The sequence below is a fragment of the Zosterops lateralis genome, assembly GCF_965231275.1.
Source record: "Zosterops lateralis genome assembly, chromosome: 11".
Taxonomy (NCBI): Eukaryota; Metazoa; Chordata; class Aves; order Passeriformes; family Zosteropidae; genus Zosterops; species Zosterops lateralis.
In genome coordinates, this window is record NC_139771.1 from 5347599 (window position 1) to 5363537 (window position 15939).

Here is a 15939-nt window from a genome sequence, read left to right on the forward strand (position 1 = left end):
CGGAAAGGCTCCGAGCCAGAGGGGCTCTGCTCCCCCCGGCCCAGGGCTCAGGCGATCCTGCTGCAGAACTCGTCGAAGTCCCTCTCCATGAAGAGCTCGCTCTCGATGACATCGTGCTCGGAGGGGAAGTACTGCTGGCTGTCGTCCTGCGGCGAGCCCCGGGCCCGGGCGGGCGGGGAGCGGGCGGCGGGGCCGGGCTCCCTCGCGCACTCCATCAGCGCCCCGCGGGCGTTCTCCAGCACCCCCAGGTACGAGTCCATGTCCAGCGGGTCCATCTCGCAGTCCGACCCGCCGCTCTCGGTGCCCACCGAGTCCGAGCGCAGGTGCATGAGCTGGTACTTCTCCCGCATCAGGAACTGGTTGGTGTTGCGGGGCGCCCGCATGCCCGGCGCCCGCCGGCCCAGCACGTTGACGGGCCGCAGGGAGAGCAGCACCCGCGGCCGCGCCGGGCGGTGGCAGCGGCGGAAGGCGCAGCGGTGCTGCTGCTGCAGCTGCTGGTAGTGCTGGAAGTGGCTGTGCGTGCGGCTGCCCAGCAGCTTCCTCGCCCCGCCGGGGACCCTCTCTCGCCGCCCGGGCGGCCAGCGGGAGCGGCTGCCGCCCCGCCGGGGCTCGCCGCCCTTCAGCGGCGCCGGGGACGCGCCCCCCGGGAGCCCCTCTCCGCGGGCGGGCTCCCAGGGCGGGCACACCATCAACTCCGCGCGTCGCAGCATCGCGGCCCCTCGGCCTCTCACATGCTCCGGGCCGCCGGGACGCCCCCGCCGCGCTGCTCCTGCGCCGTCGCCTCTCCGGCGCGTCCTCCGCTTCTCTCTGGGCTGAGCGGCCGCTTCCCAAGAGCCCTGCGGGGGCTTCTGCGGGCGCCTCTACCTTTTCACGATCCGCTCTGTTTTTTTCTTGAGCGGAGCCCGTTGGCAGCGCATAGCCTGGCTGAACGGCTGCGGGCTGCGGGGCAGCTTGACGGGTTCCAAACCGCCGCTTCGGAGATGGTCTCGCCTACTCCGCGGCCGGGCGCTGCCGGGCTGTCAGCGCCGCGCCGGGCACGGCGGGCCGGGGCAGGGCCCTGGAGCGGAGCGAGCGAGGGGAGGGGAAGGCGCCGAGGCTCAGGGACCGCAGAGCGAACGCGCGCACCGCCCGCCGCCCCGCGCCCACTGCCGGAGCGCTCCTGCGCGGCCCGTACTTATTACCTCCGGCGCAGTCCAACTGCCGCCGCGCCGCGGGGGGGTGCCGGGGCGGCACAGCCGCTCCTCAGCCCGCCTGTCCCCACCAAACTTCGCCCTCCGCGCCCGGGGAGCGCGGGGGCTCCGCGTCACTGCAGCCCGCGGGCTCGTATCTCCCGTGTTATCCCGAGTTATCCCGAGTTACCCCGGGATCTCTCCCCCCAGGGCGCGCGTTAGCTTGGCTCAGAGCTGCGGGCGCATTTTGTTCATGCCCTATTCACGAAGCCGTTTACGCTCAGCTCCCAGCGCAAGCAGCGGTGCCCGCCCGCCCCCTGCGGCGGCGCCACGCAAACCGCGCACGGTGCGGGCTACGCCAACCGCTACGGAAACCGCGTACGCCGCCCCCGAGGGCGCCGGGGGAGGGCGGCCAAATGGCCGCGGGGGGCAGCGGGCAGGGAGAAGGGGCGGCCTGGGGCCGGCGCCCGGCGCTGGAGAAGCCGCGGCGCTCAGGGCCGGTGCCCGCGGCCGCCCTTCCTCTGTAGCTCCAGGCCGCGGCCGCCGCCACCGCCGGGGAGCGCTGACCTTCCCGCGGGTCCCACAAAATGGTGCCCGCGCCTTCCCCCTCAGCGCCTCACGCCACGGGAGTCCCTCCTGAGGCTTCACGGTATTTTTTTTTTTCTTCCCAGCTGAATCGGTGCTTTTCCATCAGTATAGAGTGAAAAATGAAAGCAGAGGCATTCATTCTTGTAGTTTGGGAACACTCCAGTTACTTGTATTGGGCCTTGGTCCCTCTACTACAAATTTCCCTCGATTTTCCAAACTGTTTTGGGTGGGGTTTTCTTGCCCTGTATGTAACTAATCTGACAGTGAGTTCCCTGTTCACCCTTCCCCATGGCCAATCTGTTAATGGAAAATAAGCTCAGCGTTGCCCAAATGCTCCCAAGTAAAGGCTGTGCATGGACGAGCACAGCAACTCCCACGCAGGTAACATTTCATTACCATTTAGCAGTGAAGGGCAAAGAAGTACAAAATACACAGCGGGGACAAGGTAAGAATCTGGGTTTGGGCTAAGTGTGGAGTCAACTGTGCCAAAACCAAATTGCCAACATTTGTCTGTTTCACTGCTTTAGAGTGTGTGTTTCTAAGCAGTGTTTGTTTCAAATCCCATTCAGGAATGACGTGGTATTCCATTTAAACTCAGCCGGTGTTATCACCTGTATATTTTACAAACGAAAGGCCAAAATGGAAGGAGTTGGCACTGGAGCAAGCAGCAGCTCTAAAATCTGCAGCCTCTGAGATGTGCGGGAATGTGAGAGCAGGAGGAGGGCAACGCGTTCAGAGCTCATGAGAATGTTTATAAAGAAATGCCACATCATGTGGCAGAATCCACGTCCAGAGTTGTCACAGGCTTTTTCATAGATGTATTAGGCAGCAGTGGGGCTTGAATAAACTTCTGCCATTCCAAACTTCCCTCCTGGATACAGAACAACCCAGAACTGTGTGTTTGTACAGGGGACTCTGCCCTGGCAACCACACGCACCCAGTCTCTCCTGTCTGGCTGGTCAGCCCAGCATAGTCTGGCATCAGTTCCCATTTTCTCTTCTGTTTCTCTGAGTTTGGCACAGATTGAGTCTGCATTTCTTTTAGCTGTTCTAGAAGGATGTAGGAAATTTTGTGTAGAAAGGAGTCTTGTGCTGCTTTGTGCAGGCGAGAATTCCAGTTAATGTGCCTCCCTTCACATCTGGATTATCTCTAATCCACACACTGACGGCACTGCACAGACCAGTGAATTCATCCTGTGCCCAGTCCTGCAAATCAAACTCTAAAGCTTTTATTGGTACCTACATCTCTATTAGTAAATAGTTTTTTAGAGCAAATTGAAATGATTACCTGGATGCAGCTGAACTGTTTGTGCCATAATTGACCCGGCCTTCATTCCCCATGCTCTGTGCTGGTCAGGGTTCATGTGAGCAGGATGAGCTCACTCACCTTCCTGCCTCACTTCTATTTTGTCAAGGGCCTTTTCACAGCTGTTTTCAGCACTGGAAAAGCAGAGGAAATGTTTTTGAATGTATCATAAAATGTTTTGTGATCAATCTCTCAGTGGTTGCCACCCAGCAAGAATATTTTTTCAAACCCTTAAGTTTCCTTGGACATGGGGGAACCCATCTACAAATTCTTGGTGTGGTGGTTTTTTTTTTTTTTTTTTTTTTTTTTTTTTTTAGCAGCAGAGGAGGGACTTCTGTTGTAGCTACAGCCTTAAAAATTGGTATTTTGAGAGATTTAAGAGTATCCCTTTAATGGAGATAAGGCCGAGCTCCCGAGCAGAGTTTGGTAGAGGCCGTTGGTATCCAGTTCCTGGGAGAAGCCCAGTGTCCTGGTCTCGCTGGGTTAGAGCCGGATGGGGCTATCCAGGACACTCAGCCCAGCTCCTGCCCGGGTTTGCCAGGCTGACGCCTGTCCCGGCCCATGGATGGGGCTCATTTCCCCCCGCGCCCTCTCAGGACATTTCCCTGTGGCTCTGAGGGGAACCCCCGGCCCGTCATGGCCCGGCCCCAAGCCCCGCCCCTGCCCCGCCCCGCCCAATCAGGGGCCGCGGGGCGGGGGCGCGGGAAGAGTTTCCCGAGCTGCCTCGCGCCGTCGTGACGCCCCGCCCAGGGTAAGCTTCTGCCCAATGGGCGACCGCCTTACAAAGTTCCTTTGTGCGGCCGCAGAGACCCGCGCGCTGATTGGTCGTGGCGCCGGCGGCGTTTCCGGCCATGCTGCGCCGGGCGCGATTGCATCATGGCGGGACGGAGGTGAGCGTTGGGGGGTCCGGGCCGGGCCGGACCTACGGCCCCTCACGGCCCCCCGGCCGGGCTCCGCTCATGCGGACGGTGGGCGGCTCCGAGACGCGAGGGCCGGGCCACTCCAGCGGCGTGTCGGGGCGCTTGGCGGGGGAGCCGGTGCTGGGCGGTACCTTTGGGGCGTCCCGGGAAAGCGGCGGCTCGTGGCCCGGCAGGTGCCCGTGCTGTCACCGCCGTACCGGTGTCCGGCCGGGCTGGCACCTTCCCCGCGGCGTCTGGCGTTGTCAGCTCGTGTTTTGCGTGTACAACGTCACGTTTTTGTGTGTGTGCTTTGCTCCCTGAGGGCTGTACAGATTCCTTCCTTTTTCATCAATTTAGGGGTTACTGTAGCAGGTACTTGATAAAGGTTAGCAAGATGCAGGGCTTAATACTTAGCAAGTCTTGGTTTCGTTTGTTATTTGTACAAAGAACTTAAGATCCCTTACAACGTGTAGTATGTCTTAATCATTCCCCTCAGCATCCTTTTAAAAGGGGATGGGTTTGATGAGTGCACCCTTTTTATTGCTGCAGCTGCGGTATCTTTGATACCTCCAGCAAACGTGTGCTCCCACAGCCGGGGAGCCTTTTGGGAACTGCAGAAAACACTTTTATTCGCTTTGGTGGTGACAGGCTTGGAAAGCAGCTGTCAGGTAATAGAATTCAGTTGTCACATAAAAGCAGAGTTCAGTAACTCAGCTGTCACTGGTTTCTGAGTTTTTATTAAAAAGACGTAATTCAAAGTTATTTCAAGATAACCTAGATTTCTTTTTTCCACAATGAAATGTTACAGTTTTAATCAAGGTAGTATGATGACGACAAAGATTTCTTAAGCCATCATGAGTTCTTGGCTCTTGCATAGCATGAAGTTTTTATATCTAAAGACAGCATTGATTGATGAGTGTGCTTGCTGTTTTAGCAATGTTTTAATTGGCTTTTTAGTATTAAAGGAAAACCTTGCAGGGGGCAGCTGGGCCAACGTTGCAGTTTTATTCCCTGTATGAGACACTAGCACAGGATTTTCAGAAGCTTGGTCTGTAGTTCAGCATTCTGTTCCCATCCATCCATCCATCCATCCATCCATCCATCCATCCATCCTTTTGTTTTAATCTTGGTTGTTTCCATCCCTTCTAGAAATGGAGAATTTTGATTATCAGGTGGATGCTTTAGAGTGATGTTACCCCAGAACATCTGTCCCTAAAAAGGCAGAAATGGGGTGCTAGGTGTGTGGGAAACAGAGCATTGTTTAACTTTGGAGAAGGCAGCTGCAGGTGGAGAAAGGAGGGTCCTTGTCTTTGGAGGGAGCTTTGGTCTGTTTTACAGAATGGTTTGTAGGAGAAGGTGACTGGAACAAGAGTAAGAGGCTGATCATAAACCCCTGGAAATCAGAAGCCTTTTGTACACCTTTAGTTCATTCCATGTCTTTATACTTAGATTTTCTCAGTCATCAAAATGAAATCCACTTTGTTTTAATCATGTATCTGATGTATGGAAAGTACAACAAGATTTCTCAAATATGGGTTCATTTCATTCATAGTGGTGTTTTAATTGAACTTTTCTTGATTTAGAAAAAGTTATTATTTGAAAAAGCACACGTGAACTTGTGAAATTAAAACATTTATGGTTTTAATGCATTTTTTTTCTTGTAGATAAGAAGCCCAGCTTAAGTCTCAGACTGCTGCAGTACAGTCTCTAAACTTTGACACCTTTGCTAGTGAATATCGTTATCCTCTAGAAAAGTGAGTGTACTGAAAAAAAACTTGCTTAATGGTGCATTGTCTTAAACTCTAACACTTCTTGTCAGCAGAAAATGAATAGAGAACCCTCCTTGTGTTTACTGATCGCTGTAAATGTGAAATGTTGTCTGAAAGTGGTTTTATTGGATGTGTTTGTATAGTTTCTGTAATATGGTTTGTGGTGTTTTTGCTCAAAGTAATGAAGTTGTCCTTGATTATTTCGTGATTTAAAATATCTGGATTGCTTATAATGATCTTTTTTTCTGTACTATGGAGATATTCATACCTCTGTCTATAAAATGATTGTTAGGTGTTGGGTTTTTTCCTCAGCTGAAGTTGAGCCACGGTGAGATTTTCAGTGTGATTTTGCCTTTGCAGTCTGGTTAAAATTCCACTTTGTAACTTTGGAAAGAAAGTTACAAACTATTTTTATTTGGAAAAAATAACTGTTACTGATGATTGCATATTAATTCCCAAGAGTCTTCTTTTCCCCCTGCTTCTGATGCAATAAAGCTGTGATGTTGCTGAGAGTGAGGATGGATTTGTGCCCTGTGGTTACTGGACTCTGCTGTGCCCGTGCAGTGCTTCAGTTGGAGAATGGGCCCACAGTGACTCTGTGATTTACGCAGGGAGTCTGTGATACCCGTGAACAGCCTCCACAGCCCGGTCACAGGGACACCCCAACCCCAGCCTGGGTCTGTGAGAGCCATGGGGAGCCTCACAGAGACACCCTAACCCCAGCCTGGGTCTGTGAGAGCCATGGGGAGCCTCACAGAGACACCCTAACCCCAGCCTGGGTATGTGAGATCCATGGGGAACCTCACAGAGACACCCCAAACCCAGCCTGGGTCTGTGAGAGCCATGGGGAGCCTCACAGGAACACCCCAAACCCAGCCTGAGCCTGTGAGAGCCATGAGGAACCTCACAGGGAGACACCCCAACCCCAGCCTGAGCCTGTGAGAGCCATGAGGAACCTCACAGGGACGCCCCAACCCCAGCCTGAGCCTGTGAGAGCCATGGGAGCCTCACAGGGACACCCCAACCCCAGCCTGAGCCTGTGAGATCCATGGGAGCCTCACAGGGACACCCCAACCCCAGCCTGGGTCTGTGAGAGCCATGGGGAACCTCACAGGGACACCCCAACCCCAGCCTGAGCCTGTGAGAGCCATGGGAGCCTCACAGGGACACCCCAACCCAGCCCGAGCCTGGGAGAGCCATGAGGAACCTCACAGGGACACCCCAACCCCAGCCTGGGTCTGTGAGAGCCATGAGGAACCTCACAGGGACGCCCCAACCCCAGCCTGGGTCTGTGAGAGCCGTGGGGAGCCTCACAGGGACACCCCAACCCCAGCCTGGGTCTGTGAGAGCCATGAGGAACCTCACAGGGAGACACCCCAACCCCAGCCTGGGTCTGTGAGATCCATGGGAGTCTCACAGGGAGACACCCCAACCCCAGCCTGGGTCTGTGAGATCCATGGGAGCCTCACAGGGACACCCCAACCCCAGCCTGGGTCTGTGAGAGCCATGAGGAACCTCACAGGGAGACACCCCAACCCCAGCCTGGGTCTGTGAGATCCATGGGAGTCTCACAGGGACACCCCAACCCAGCCTGGGTCTGTGAGATCCATGGGGAGCCTCACAGGGACACCCCAACCCCAGCCTGAGCCTGGGAGATCCATGGGAGCTTCACAGGGACACCCCAAACCCAGCTTGAGCCTGGGAGAGCCATGAGGAGCCTCCTCAGCCCGGTACAGGCACACCCAGCCCCAGCCTGCCTGTGCTCTGTGCAGTTTCTGGTAGCTGGCCAGTCTCCAAACCCTCTGCACTTATCACTAATTGGGGAGGGCTGAGCTTGAGCTGAGCTAACATAACATGCAGATCCTTAAACCTCAGGTCATCTTGTGGGAGATAAAAGCTTTAAGGGTGAATTCTTTTATCATTTCCATTGTCTCTGTGATCAGATCACTGAGAAATAACACGGCCTAATCAGTGAAAACTCTCCTACAAGTTGTGTGCGAAGTAACTCACTGTGCTCAGGCTGGTTATTACCTTTCTAAAATACATCCAGGCCATGTCTATGTGTTCCTTGTCAGCCCCTGATTTCCCCTCCATGTGCTGTGCTGCCTGTGTATCAGGTTGTGGGATTCTCAGTTATAATAATGTGATCATGATAAAGGATAATCTGGGTTTATTAGTGGAGAGAATGGTTTGTCATGAATACAGAAGTGGTGGAATTGGTGTGTAGCACATTTTTTCATAGGGGTTCAAGCCTTGAACTGGCAATTTTTCTGGTAGTCTGAGTTCGGTTTTGGAATGTTTTGGAACTTCAGCTGTAACTGGAAGAATTGTCTTCATGCATTTGCCTTTGTTACTGCTTTAGGGTTAGTATTTACAACCCTGAGTAAATCACAAGACTCAGGCCTTGTGCCTTTACTTGTAATTCTCTCATGCTGATTGAAGCTCGAGGCTGTAGTAGCTACTTCTGGTGTAATTGTGCTCAGGAGCAGCAGCACTAAGGTGAGAGATGGAAGAACCCTTTTATTCTGTACCATCATCTATTACAACCTTCATAATCAATTTTCCCCTGTGAGGGAGCTGCTGTCTTAAAACACTCTTATTCCCCAGAGCTTTGTTTAGTTTTTAACCATGGCATTTCATTGAAATCTGATCCCTTTCTGTCTCAGGTCTGGAACCAGGCAACTCTTGTGTGTTCCTAATTATGTTGAGAATTCCTCTTCTCTGTGTTGCTTGTACAGCGTGGAAGTGACCCATTGGCTCTGAGTTTTACTGTGCTTTTAAATCTCCTGTTCACCTTTGCAGTGGTTTTCAACTGTGCTCTCTGCAGTCTGGCTGCTGTTAGGGGCACCTGAGATTGCTGGCACAGCCTGATGGAAAATGCTCTTTTAAACATCTAAACAGTGTGAATAAATGTACAGTGAAAAGGACCCCCTTCTTCAGGAATTTAAAGTGAAACTCTCTGATACAAACTGGTGCTGAAGAGTCAGTTTGAACCTGAAAGCTTTTCCTGAAGAAAAAACCCCAAATCTGTAACTAAAAAATAATTTAATTTACCCTTTGACCATTTTCTCTGGGAAATAGAAATAAAAACATGATAAAAAAGGGGACAATCATAGTTGAATGAATGTAGAATCCTTTTTCTGTTCCAAAACTTTGATGCCAGTCAGTAAAAATTAGGCTTTTTTTAGAATGGAGTGCTGCAATAAATCAGGGGAAACTGAGCTTTGGATTAGTGATACGGATTTGAAAGATACAAGTTATATTTGTGGAGTTACTTCTTTTCACTTCTGTTCAATATGTGTTTTTGTCTTCTTGATCCTTGTTGGGAAAGAATGGTTCAACAAGTTCCAGAAAACATAAATTTTCCAAATGAGGAAGAGAAGATCTTGACACTCTGGAAAAATCTTAATTGTTTCAAGGAATGCCTGAAGCAATCAAAGAACAGACCTAGGTAAGACAATGTTAAAAGCAACTGTGTGTGGCAGTGCAGGGTTGGCTTGGCTGTAATTGCTCTTTGTTTTTCCCTGGTTCTGTAAACAGCAGCTGCTCCCTTTTCCAGCAGCAGGCCTGGCTCCTGCTGCTGCCCCTTTGTATTTCACTTGGTGAAGAATCTGCAGTGTTCAAAGAGTTGTTATGGACCTGTAATTTCCTGCCTGGTGGGTTTGTGAGAGAAATGAGGAGGGAAGTAAAGAGCTCCCCTGCTGTGGAGCGCCGTGCTGGGGTGTTCCATGGGAGTCCTGGTGGAGCTGGCAGTGTAGGAGCTGAACAAGCTGGAATGTTCCCTGCAGTCCCACTGCCAGGGTGGCACCTGTGCTCACTGATGATGGAAGAGGAAGGAATGGATATTTTCCTGGGCAAACACAAGTAGTATAAGCGCAGAGTCACCCTGTCTTTGCTTTAATGAGAAATGTTTTGTGTTGTAGGTTTAACTTCTACGATGGGCCCCCGTTTGCCACGGGGCTCCCCCACTATGGGCACATTCTTGCAGGAACCATCAAAGACATCGTGACCAGATTTGCTCATCAGAGTGGTTTCCATGTTGACAGAAGGTTTGGCTGGGATTGCCATGGCTTACCTGTGGTATGTGTCATGAGTTTACCTGCAGATACTTCTGTTGGTTCCTCTTTTCCTGTTGTTCCCTGCTTTTCACTCATGTTTCTGTTGTTATACATTGTTGCTAAAAGAAAAATGGAATTTCCTTATCCAGTGCGTTTATTTGGATTTTGTGTGTGGTGAGTTCAGGAGCTTCCTACTGGTCACCTGCACTGTCTTCATTGCTGTGAACCTCTATTTATTTGGTACATTTTTCAGAAATTGTTTTTTTGTACATTTTTTTAAAGATGCTAAAGAAACAGTCACGGCAGGATGAGCCTGTGAAATCCTTGCCCGGTTCAGGTGCAGCTCTCATGAAATCTCAAAAGATTGAAGGAGTGCCCTGAGCCTCATTAGAATGTATAGAACACATAAACCATCCAGGGAGATCCTGAAATGTTTTGTTTGGTTGTTTTCTGTGCTCCCAGGAATATGAGATTGACAAGACTTTAGGCATTAAAGGGCCAGAGGACGTGGCCAAGATGGGGATTGAAGCTTACAACAAAGAGTGCAGAGGGATTGTCATGAGATACTCCAAGGAGTGGGAGGTGAGTGAAGGCTCAGTCCACGTTCTGCTGAGCATTTCTAAATGTGTTTGTGCGGAAGTGTTTCAGGTGGGGTGAACTTCATCCTTTTGTCTGATTGTGTGCATAAATCTCATGTCTTGAAGCTCCTGTGATGCTGAAAAGGGAACAAAAAGAGCACCATTGTGGCTCAGAACAGAGACTGCTGTGCTGTCAAGAGAAGGTTACTTGCAGGTTGCTTGGAGCTCAGAGTGTCTAATGAGATATACTGAACAAATAATAGATATGCTGAGCATTGTCTCTTTCTTTGTGTCTTCTCTTGTATAGAAAATTGAAAGATCTATCTTTGGTTTTCAAATGGAGCCATTAAAAGAAAAAAATAACCTCACGGCTTTTCTGCTCCTCCTTCCCCACTGTCTTTTCACTGCCAGAGTGCAGGGCAGCAGCTTGTATTTTTGGAAGAACAGAAATTCTCACATCTGGTTTTGCCACAAGAGGTGTGGGTAAACCCTCAGTCTTCCCAGAGAATATTGGTGTCAGCTTTGCATCCCAGGAATACAGGGAGAGTGTTGGTGTGTGCAAGTTTGAAGAGGGATAGTTCCCTAAAATGATTTCCAATAAAGCCATCTTTTTTTACCCTAGGCAGAACAGTCCTAATTATTTTAATTTTTCCTCATGCAAAAGCTCTTCTACTTCGTCACACTCCTCTGCATGGTTCTAGTCCTGCTGTATTTCTTTTCATGGAAATAGCAGTTTCTTACTTGAGTATCACTTGCCTCTTGCCCTTGGGAGCATTTTGAAGTTATGGTGTCCGAAGAAACCAGAGTTACCTTGGGTAGAGTAACTGTGGCCTAAACCTCAGTGAGTGGCTGGATGAAAAGCAGACAGTTTGTTTTTTTCAAATTACACTCTGAAATGTTTTATTTCAAACCCATCATTGGTAATTCTTTGTTGCTTTTAGAAATAAAACCAGCAAGATTCATTCTGGTTTGTTGTGGTGGTTTAACCCCAGCTGGCAGCCAAGTGCCAATGAGTGGAGATAAGAACAGTTTAATTGAAACAAAATAAAATATTATAATGATGCTAATGATAAAAATAATAGTAAAAGAGGAGAGAGAGGAAGGACTAAAAGCCAGGAAAACCAAGTGATGCCCAGCCTGTCTCTGCTCAGTGATTTACAGCTCATGGTCAAGTCCCTTCAGTTTCTCTGCTGGGCATTATTGCCATCCTAAATGCAGAGCACAGCACTTTAACAGCTATGAAGAAGAAAATTAACTCTATCCCAGCCAGACCTTGAACATTTGTGGTTCATTTTCCATGCCTTTTAACTTGCTGTGCTTCAGCAGCTGCTCTTTTTGCAGTGCTGGTTAGTCCAAGCACTTGATCTTTTGGGTGGTGAATGGACTTTGTCTTTTGTTTTGTTCATAAACTTGTGCATGTATGTGTGTATTTTAGAGGATAAAAATAATGAAATTTGTTTAAATATCTTTTGACTTGTAATAAATTCAAATATTTTTGAATAGTGCTAGGAGAGGAATTACCAACATTCCTGTTAGAGTGTTTATTTTCTGCCTGGAGTGGTTAGCAAATAATTGAGCCTCATGAAAAAAGAGAAAAGGTTCCTTGGCTGTGAGAGATTTTACAATGCTGAGAGCAAACGTAGTGCTCCAACCTTGTGGATCCTTGTGCTGATCAGTCCTAGGCTATGGATCTTGCTTGAAGAATGTCAGAGTGGCTTAAAGGTCAGGATGGAAACTGATCCATGTCAGGAGCTCAGGTGTTGTATGAGAATGCAGAGGTGAGCGGATGAAGGTGTTTTGTGTTTGCTGGTTTGACAGTCAGTGTGGGCTGTGTAACAGTCTCAGGACGGGTGTCCCTGACTTGGCTCTCTGCAGGGCTGGGGTTTGCATGGCTGTGAAATCCCTCTTGTCCCTGTGAATCCCACAGCTGGCTCATTCCTCATTAGTGCCTGACTGTGACCATGATCTGCCCTGAGACAGGGGCTGGCACCTGTCACTGCTGTGCCTTTGGCAGCCCTCTCATGGCTCTGGGAAGTCAGGGAAAGCACTTGGCCTTGGAATGGTTTCATAACTTGTCACATATCAATTTCTTACAGCATTTCTTTGTCTTCAAGTTACATAATGTTTTCATGTAACTGAAAGCTGATAGACTAAGTCTTCTGGGTTTTCACTGTCTCTGCAACAAGTAGTCTTAAAAATAGAAGTGAGACCACTGTAATGAAAAGCAGTTTTCAGGCATTTGAACCTTGGCTGAACCGAGTGATCCACCATTTCTATCTGGTGAATGATCCAAGTGATTTACCATTTTTGCTGTGTTGAACACGTTTGCCTGTTGTGGGACCTTGGTTCTAAATAAGCATGCTTGTGGTTTCATTCTTTCCTTACCTATTTGAATACACTGTTTGAACTATTACCAGGCTAAAATATTTTATAGCTGTATTTCATTGAGATGGGACAAACACTGCACTTAAAAACTCAGCTGATTTTTATTTTACAGAATAAATATTGGCAGTGTGACGGTGCGTTGTTAAGATGCCTTTCAATCTCTGTGTTTGTGTCTTACCAGTTCAGTGTTACCAGATTAGGACGCTGGATTGACTTTGAAAATGACTACAAAACTCTTTACCCCGAGTTCATGGAGTCTGTGTGGTAAGTGAACATGCTTTGCTTTATGGATTTGAAATGTGGAAAAGCCTTCACTCATTGCAAACATGTGCTGCTCCATGTACCACTAGAACTGTTCTGAAAATCCCAGATGCAGATAAAACATCAACCAGAGTAAAGTGATGTGAAATCTCTTGATGTCTAAGTGACAGAATTAATTGTCCCATTTTTTCCTGCTCCAGGATAGCAGAGCTTGGCAAAACAAAGTGCACCAACACTGCCTTTAGTGAGCCCTGAAATCTTACTGCTCCATGTCAACTTAAGAGCAGTTCTGAAGATCTATTAATATGTCGCTTGGCTGGTTGAGGAAATGACATTCTTTCTCTGCATTCTTGATGTTTTTCACACTGTTGGCTGTAAATGGGCAAACTGTCCAAGCTCAGTTTAGCTCCAAACCTCTTCTTCAAGCCTGAATTTAGAGGTTGTGAATCTGCTGTTATCTTTTTCTTGGCAGCACAGTTTGACAACTGTCTTGGACTCCTGGTGAAGAGCTTAATAAGGTTTGGGTGTTTTGGCAATGTATTCAGGGTGCCTGTTGGGAGTTCAAAAGACAAGACAACCCTACAGGTTAAAGATAATCACATTGGTTTAACACAGTGAAGAAATGGCAGCTGTGAGTCCTTGGGTTATAGAATGAAAAGGTGAATTGCAGGGAGAGGTTTAGTAGAGTATATGCTGACAAAAAGCCATTGAAAAGCAAATTATGTGCATAATAAAGTATTACCGAATATTTGGTAATATTAGCTTTACCAATCAGCTTTAATTGTATAGTCAGTTTAATTGTATAGTAAATGTAAAGTTATGACAGTGGATTGACAGACCTTTGAGATGCCTCTGAAGCCACTGCAGAGGGCTGAAGTGCCAGTGAGATTTCAGTGAGCTTTGGAAAGATGGTGGGAAGGCAGCAGATGTTTAACTCACTCAGCTGAAGAAACCCTGCATAATTATAAAGCCAAAACTGACAAGAAACCTTAATTTTGTAAATTATAAAAATACTTAGTGGCACCTCAAATCCTGTTTAACTGGCAGCTTAAAAACCAAAGCTGCCTTGAGCTAGCTGAAGGGTCTCTCAGCAGCCCAAGCCTTTTTTTGGTGATTTGTTTCTCCCACCACCTCTTTAAAAGGCAGTTTTCTGGTCTTTCACCTGTTTTGCAGACATCACTTCCTCCAATGCTTGCTTTGATACAAACGAAATTATATTGATCTAAAAACTTACTGAGATTTCAGGAAGTATGTAGGCAGACAACCTCTTAATTTTAGTACTTTTTTTACTTCCTGATGCTGTTAAGTTTCAGTTAAAATAATGTAATGAAGCACATTTTCTGTTTTTAAAAATTGGGGGTTTTTTTTGGAAAGTCTCCTAGGACCGTCTCAGGGCTGAAGGAGATAATGCATAGAGAGAGTCTTGTCACTGCAGTTAGAGTGGTGCTTTTGGCAGGGCACAATTTCCTGAAAATGAAATAAATTGGATGCTTACCCAGGCAATCATCAGACCCACAAAGTGTTACTGAAGTTACTTTTCACATCCATCAGGAGTGTTAATTTGAGCTGTAGGTTCTAGCATGGTTCTCTCACAATTGATTCCATTTTTTCCGACCTCCTTTCGAAATTACTTTAAAATTTTTTAAAATTTAGTGTCCAGCTATGTACAAAAGAGAAACTGCAGCTTAATTTCTGCATTGACTGCCCTGGAGACCATGTTGGCCTGTCCAGTGGTTTTACCTTGTTGTTGTTCTGTCCGTGGGAGTACAATGCTGATTTTAGGCCCAGAGAGAAAAAAAACAATATGAAAATGGCAGTGGGCATGGTAGCTGTAGGTTTTGTAGTTAAAATATGGTAAGGAGTTTGTCTTGAGTCACATAATCAGCTAAACCAGTCTGTTTAGGTTATTTTTTTTCTGGTCTGTAGCTCTTCCTGCAGTTCTGGAGTGGCCTCAACTGGAATTACTTTGTGACATGTGGTGTTTTCTTCCTTGTTTCTGTTGAGTTCAGTGAGATAATCTAATACTTGTGATAAATGTTTTCAGTGGTGGCTGATTTGATCCAAATTATTTAGATTGGAAGTATTTAGGACTCAGACACCAAATACATCTGTTGTACAGTATCTCTACAAAACATTATTAATAAGCTCAGAATGCTAGAAAACATTTCTTTTATATATTTATAATTGTTCTGGTGAGAATGACTACTTGATGCTCTGTCATATGATGACTGACTAAACCGAATTTTCAGCCTGCTAAATTTTGACTTACAACAAAACATTCATTGGTAGAATTGTGATAATCCTGAATTTCTCAGGGAATAATTGGAGGTATCAGTAAGAGATGATACTGCACTGGTTTTGCATATTAAGATCCAGTCAACTCTGCCCATATTAAATAAATAGAACTTTTAAGTTCTAATTCTGTACAGTTTGTCCTGCAGCCAGATTGGGTCTCAATTAAAAAGTGCCCTTCACTGGAGCAGTGCAGAGAGTGGTGGTTTTGAGCTGGCACAAACGTGAAATATGTTCTTGCCTCGTTTTCTACAGCCACAAGACACATCCAGGGAAATGGAGAGGAGTTTGATGGGAGCTTAAACTTCTGGAGTGGCCTGAGACAAACCTTTGGGAGTTGGAATAACTATAAATTGTCTGTCCTCACTGCTGGGTTGTTGCATAGGCGTGGGCTGGGTGTGAGTTTGCCCCAGGGGCAGCTCTGGCTGGGCTCAGGGGTGGGATGAGGGGACGGCTCTGCTGTTCTGGGGTGATGCCACCGGGGCTTGGCCTCTCCTGCCGCTGCTCTGGGGGGAGGCTTGAGCAGATTGCTGTCACCATCTAGTGCCCGAATGAGCAACTGCGGGCTGGCCCTGCTGGAGACAGCCCTGAGCTCCCCTGCGTGACAGAGCTCTGCGAGGAGTGCCAGGGACAGC

At 48.2% G+C, this 15939-nt stretch overlaps 1 protein-coding gene across 3 annotated transcripts in view; it reads left to right on the top strand.

Annotated features, from left to right (window-relative positions):
* Positions 1 to 1466: 1466 nt before the first annotated feature.
* Positions 1467 to 15939, top strand: part of IARS1 (isoleucyl-tRNA synthetase 1) — a 98534-nt gene continuing 84061 nt past the window's right edge. Inside the window, exons 1-6 of one of the 3 annotated variants that reach the window (XM_083869125.1) lie at positions 1467 to 1818; positions 5626 to 5715; positions 9062 to 9181; positions 9654 to 9810; positions 10251 to 10370; positions 12933 to 13015. In XM_083869125.1, the coding sequence (XP_083725251.1) occupies positions 9063 to 9181; positions 9654 to 9810; positions 10251 to 10370; positions 12933 to 13015 (479 nt within the window). In that variant the 5' untranslated portion in view covers positions 1467 to 1818; positions 5626 to 5715; position 9062. Of the gene's footprint in view, positions 1819 to 2141; positions 2203 to 3902; positions 3953 to 5625; positions 5716 to 9061; positions 9182 to 9653; positions 9811 to 10250; positions 10371 to 12932; positions 13016 to 15939 lie in introns of those variants that run through there. The other 2 variants (XM_083869126.1, XM_083869124.1) reach the window with 2 other exon arrangements.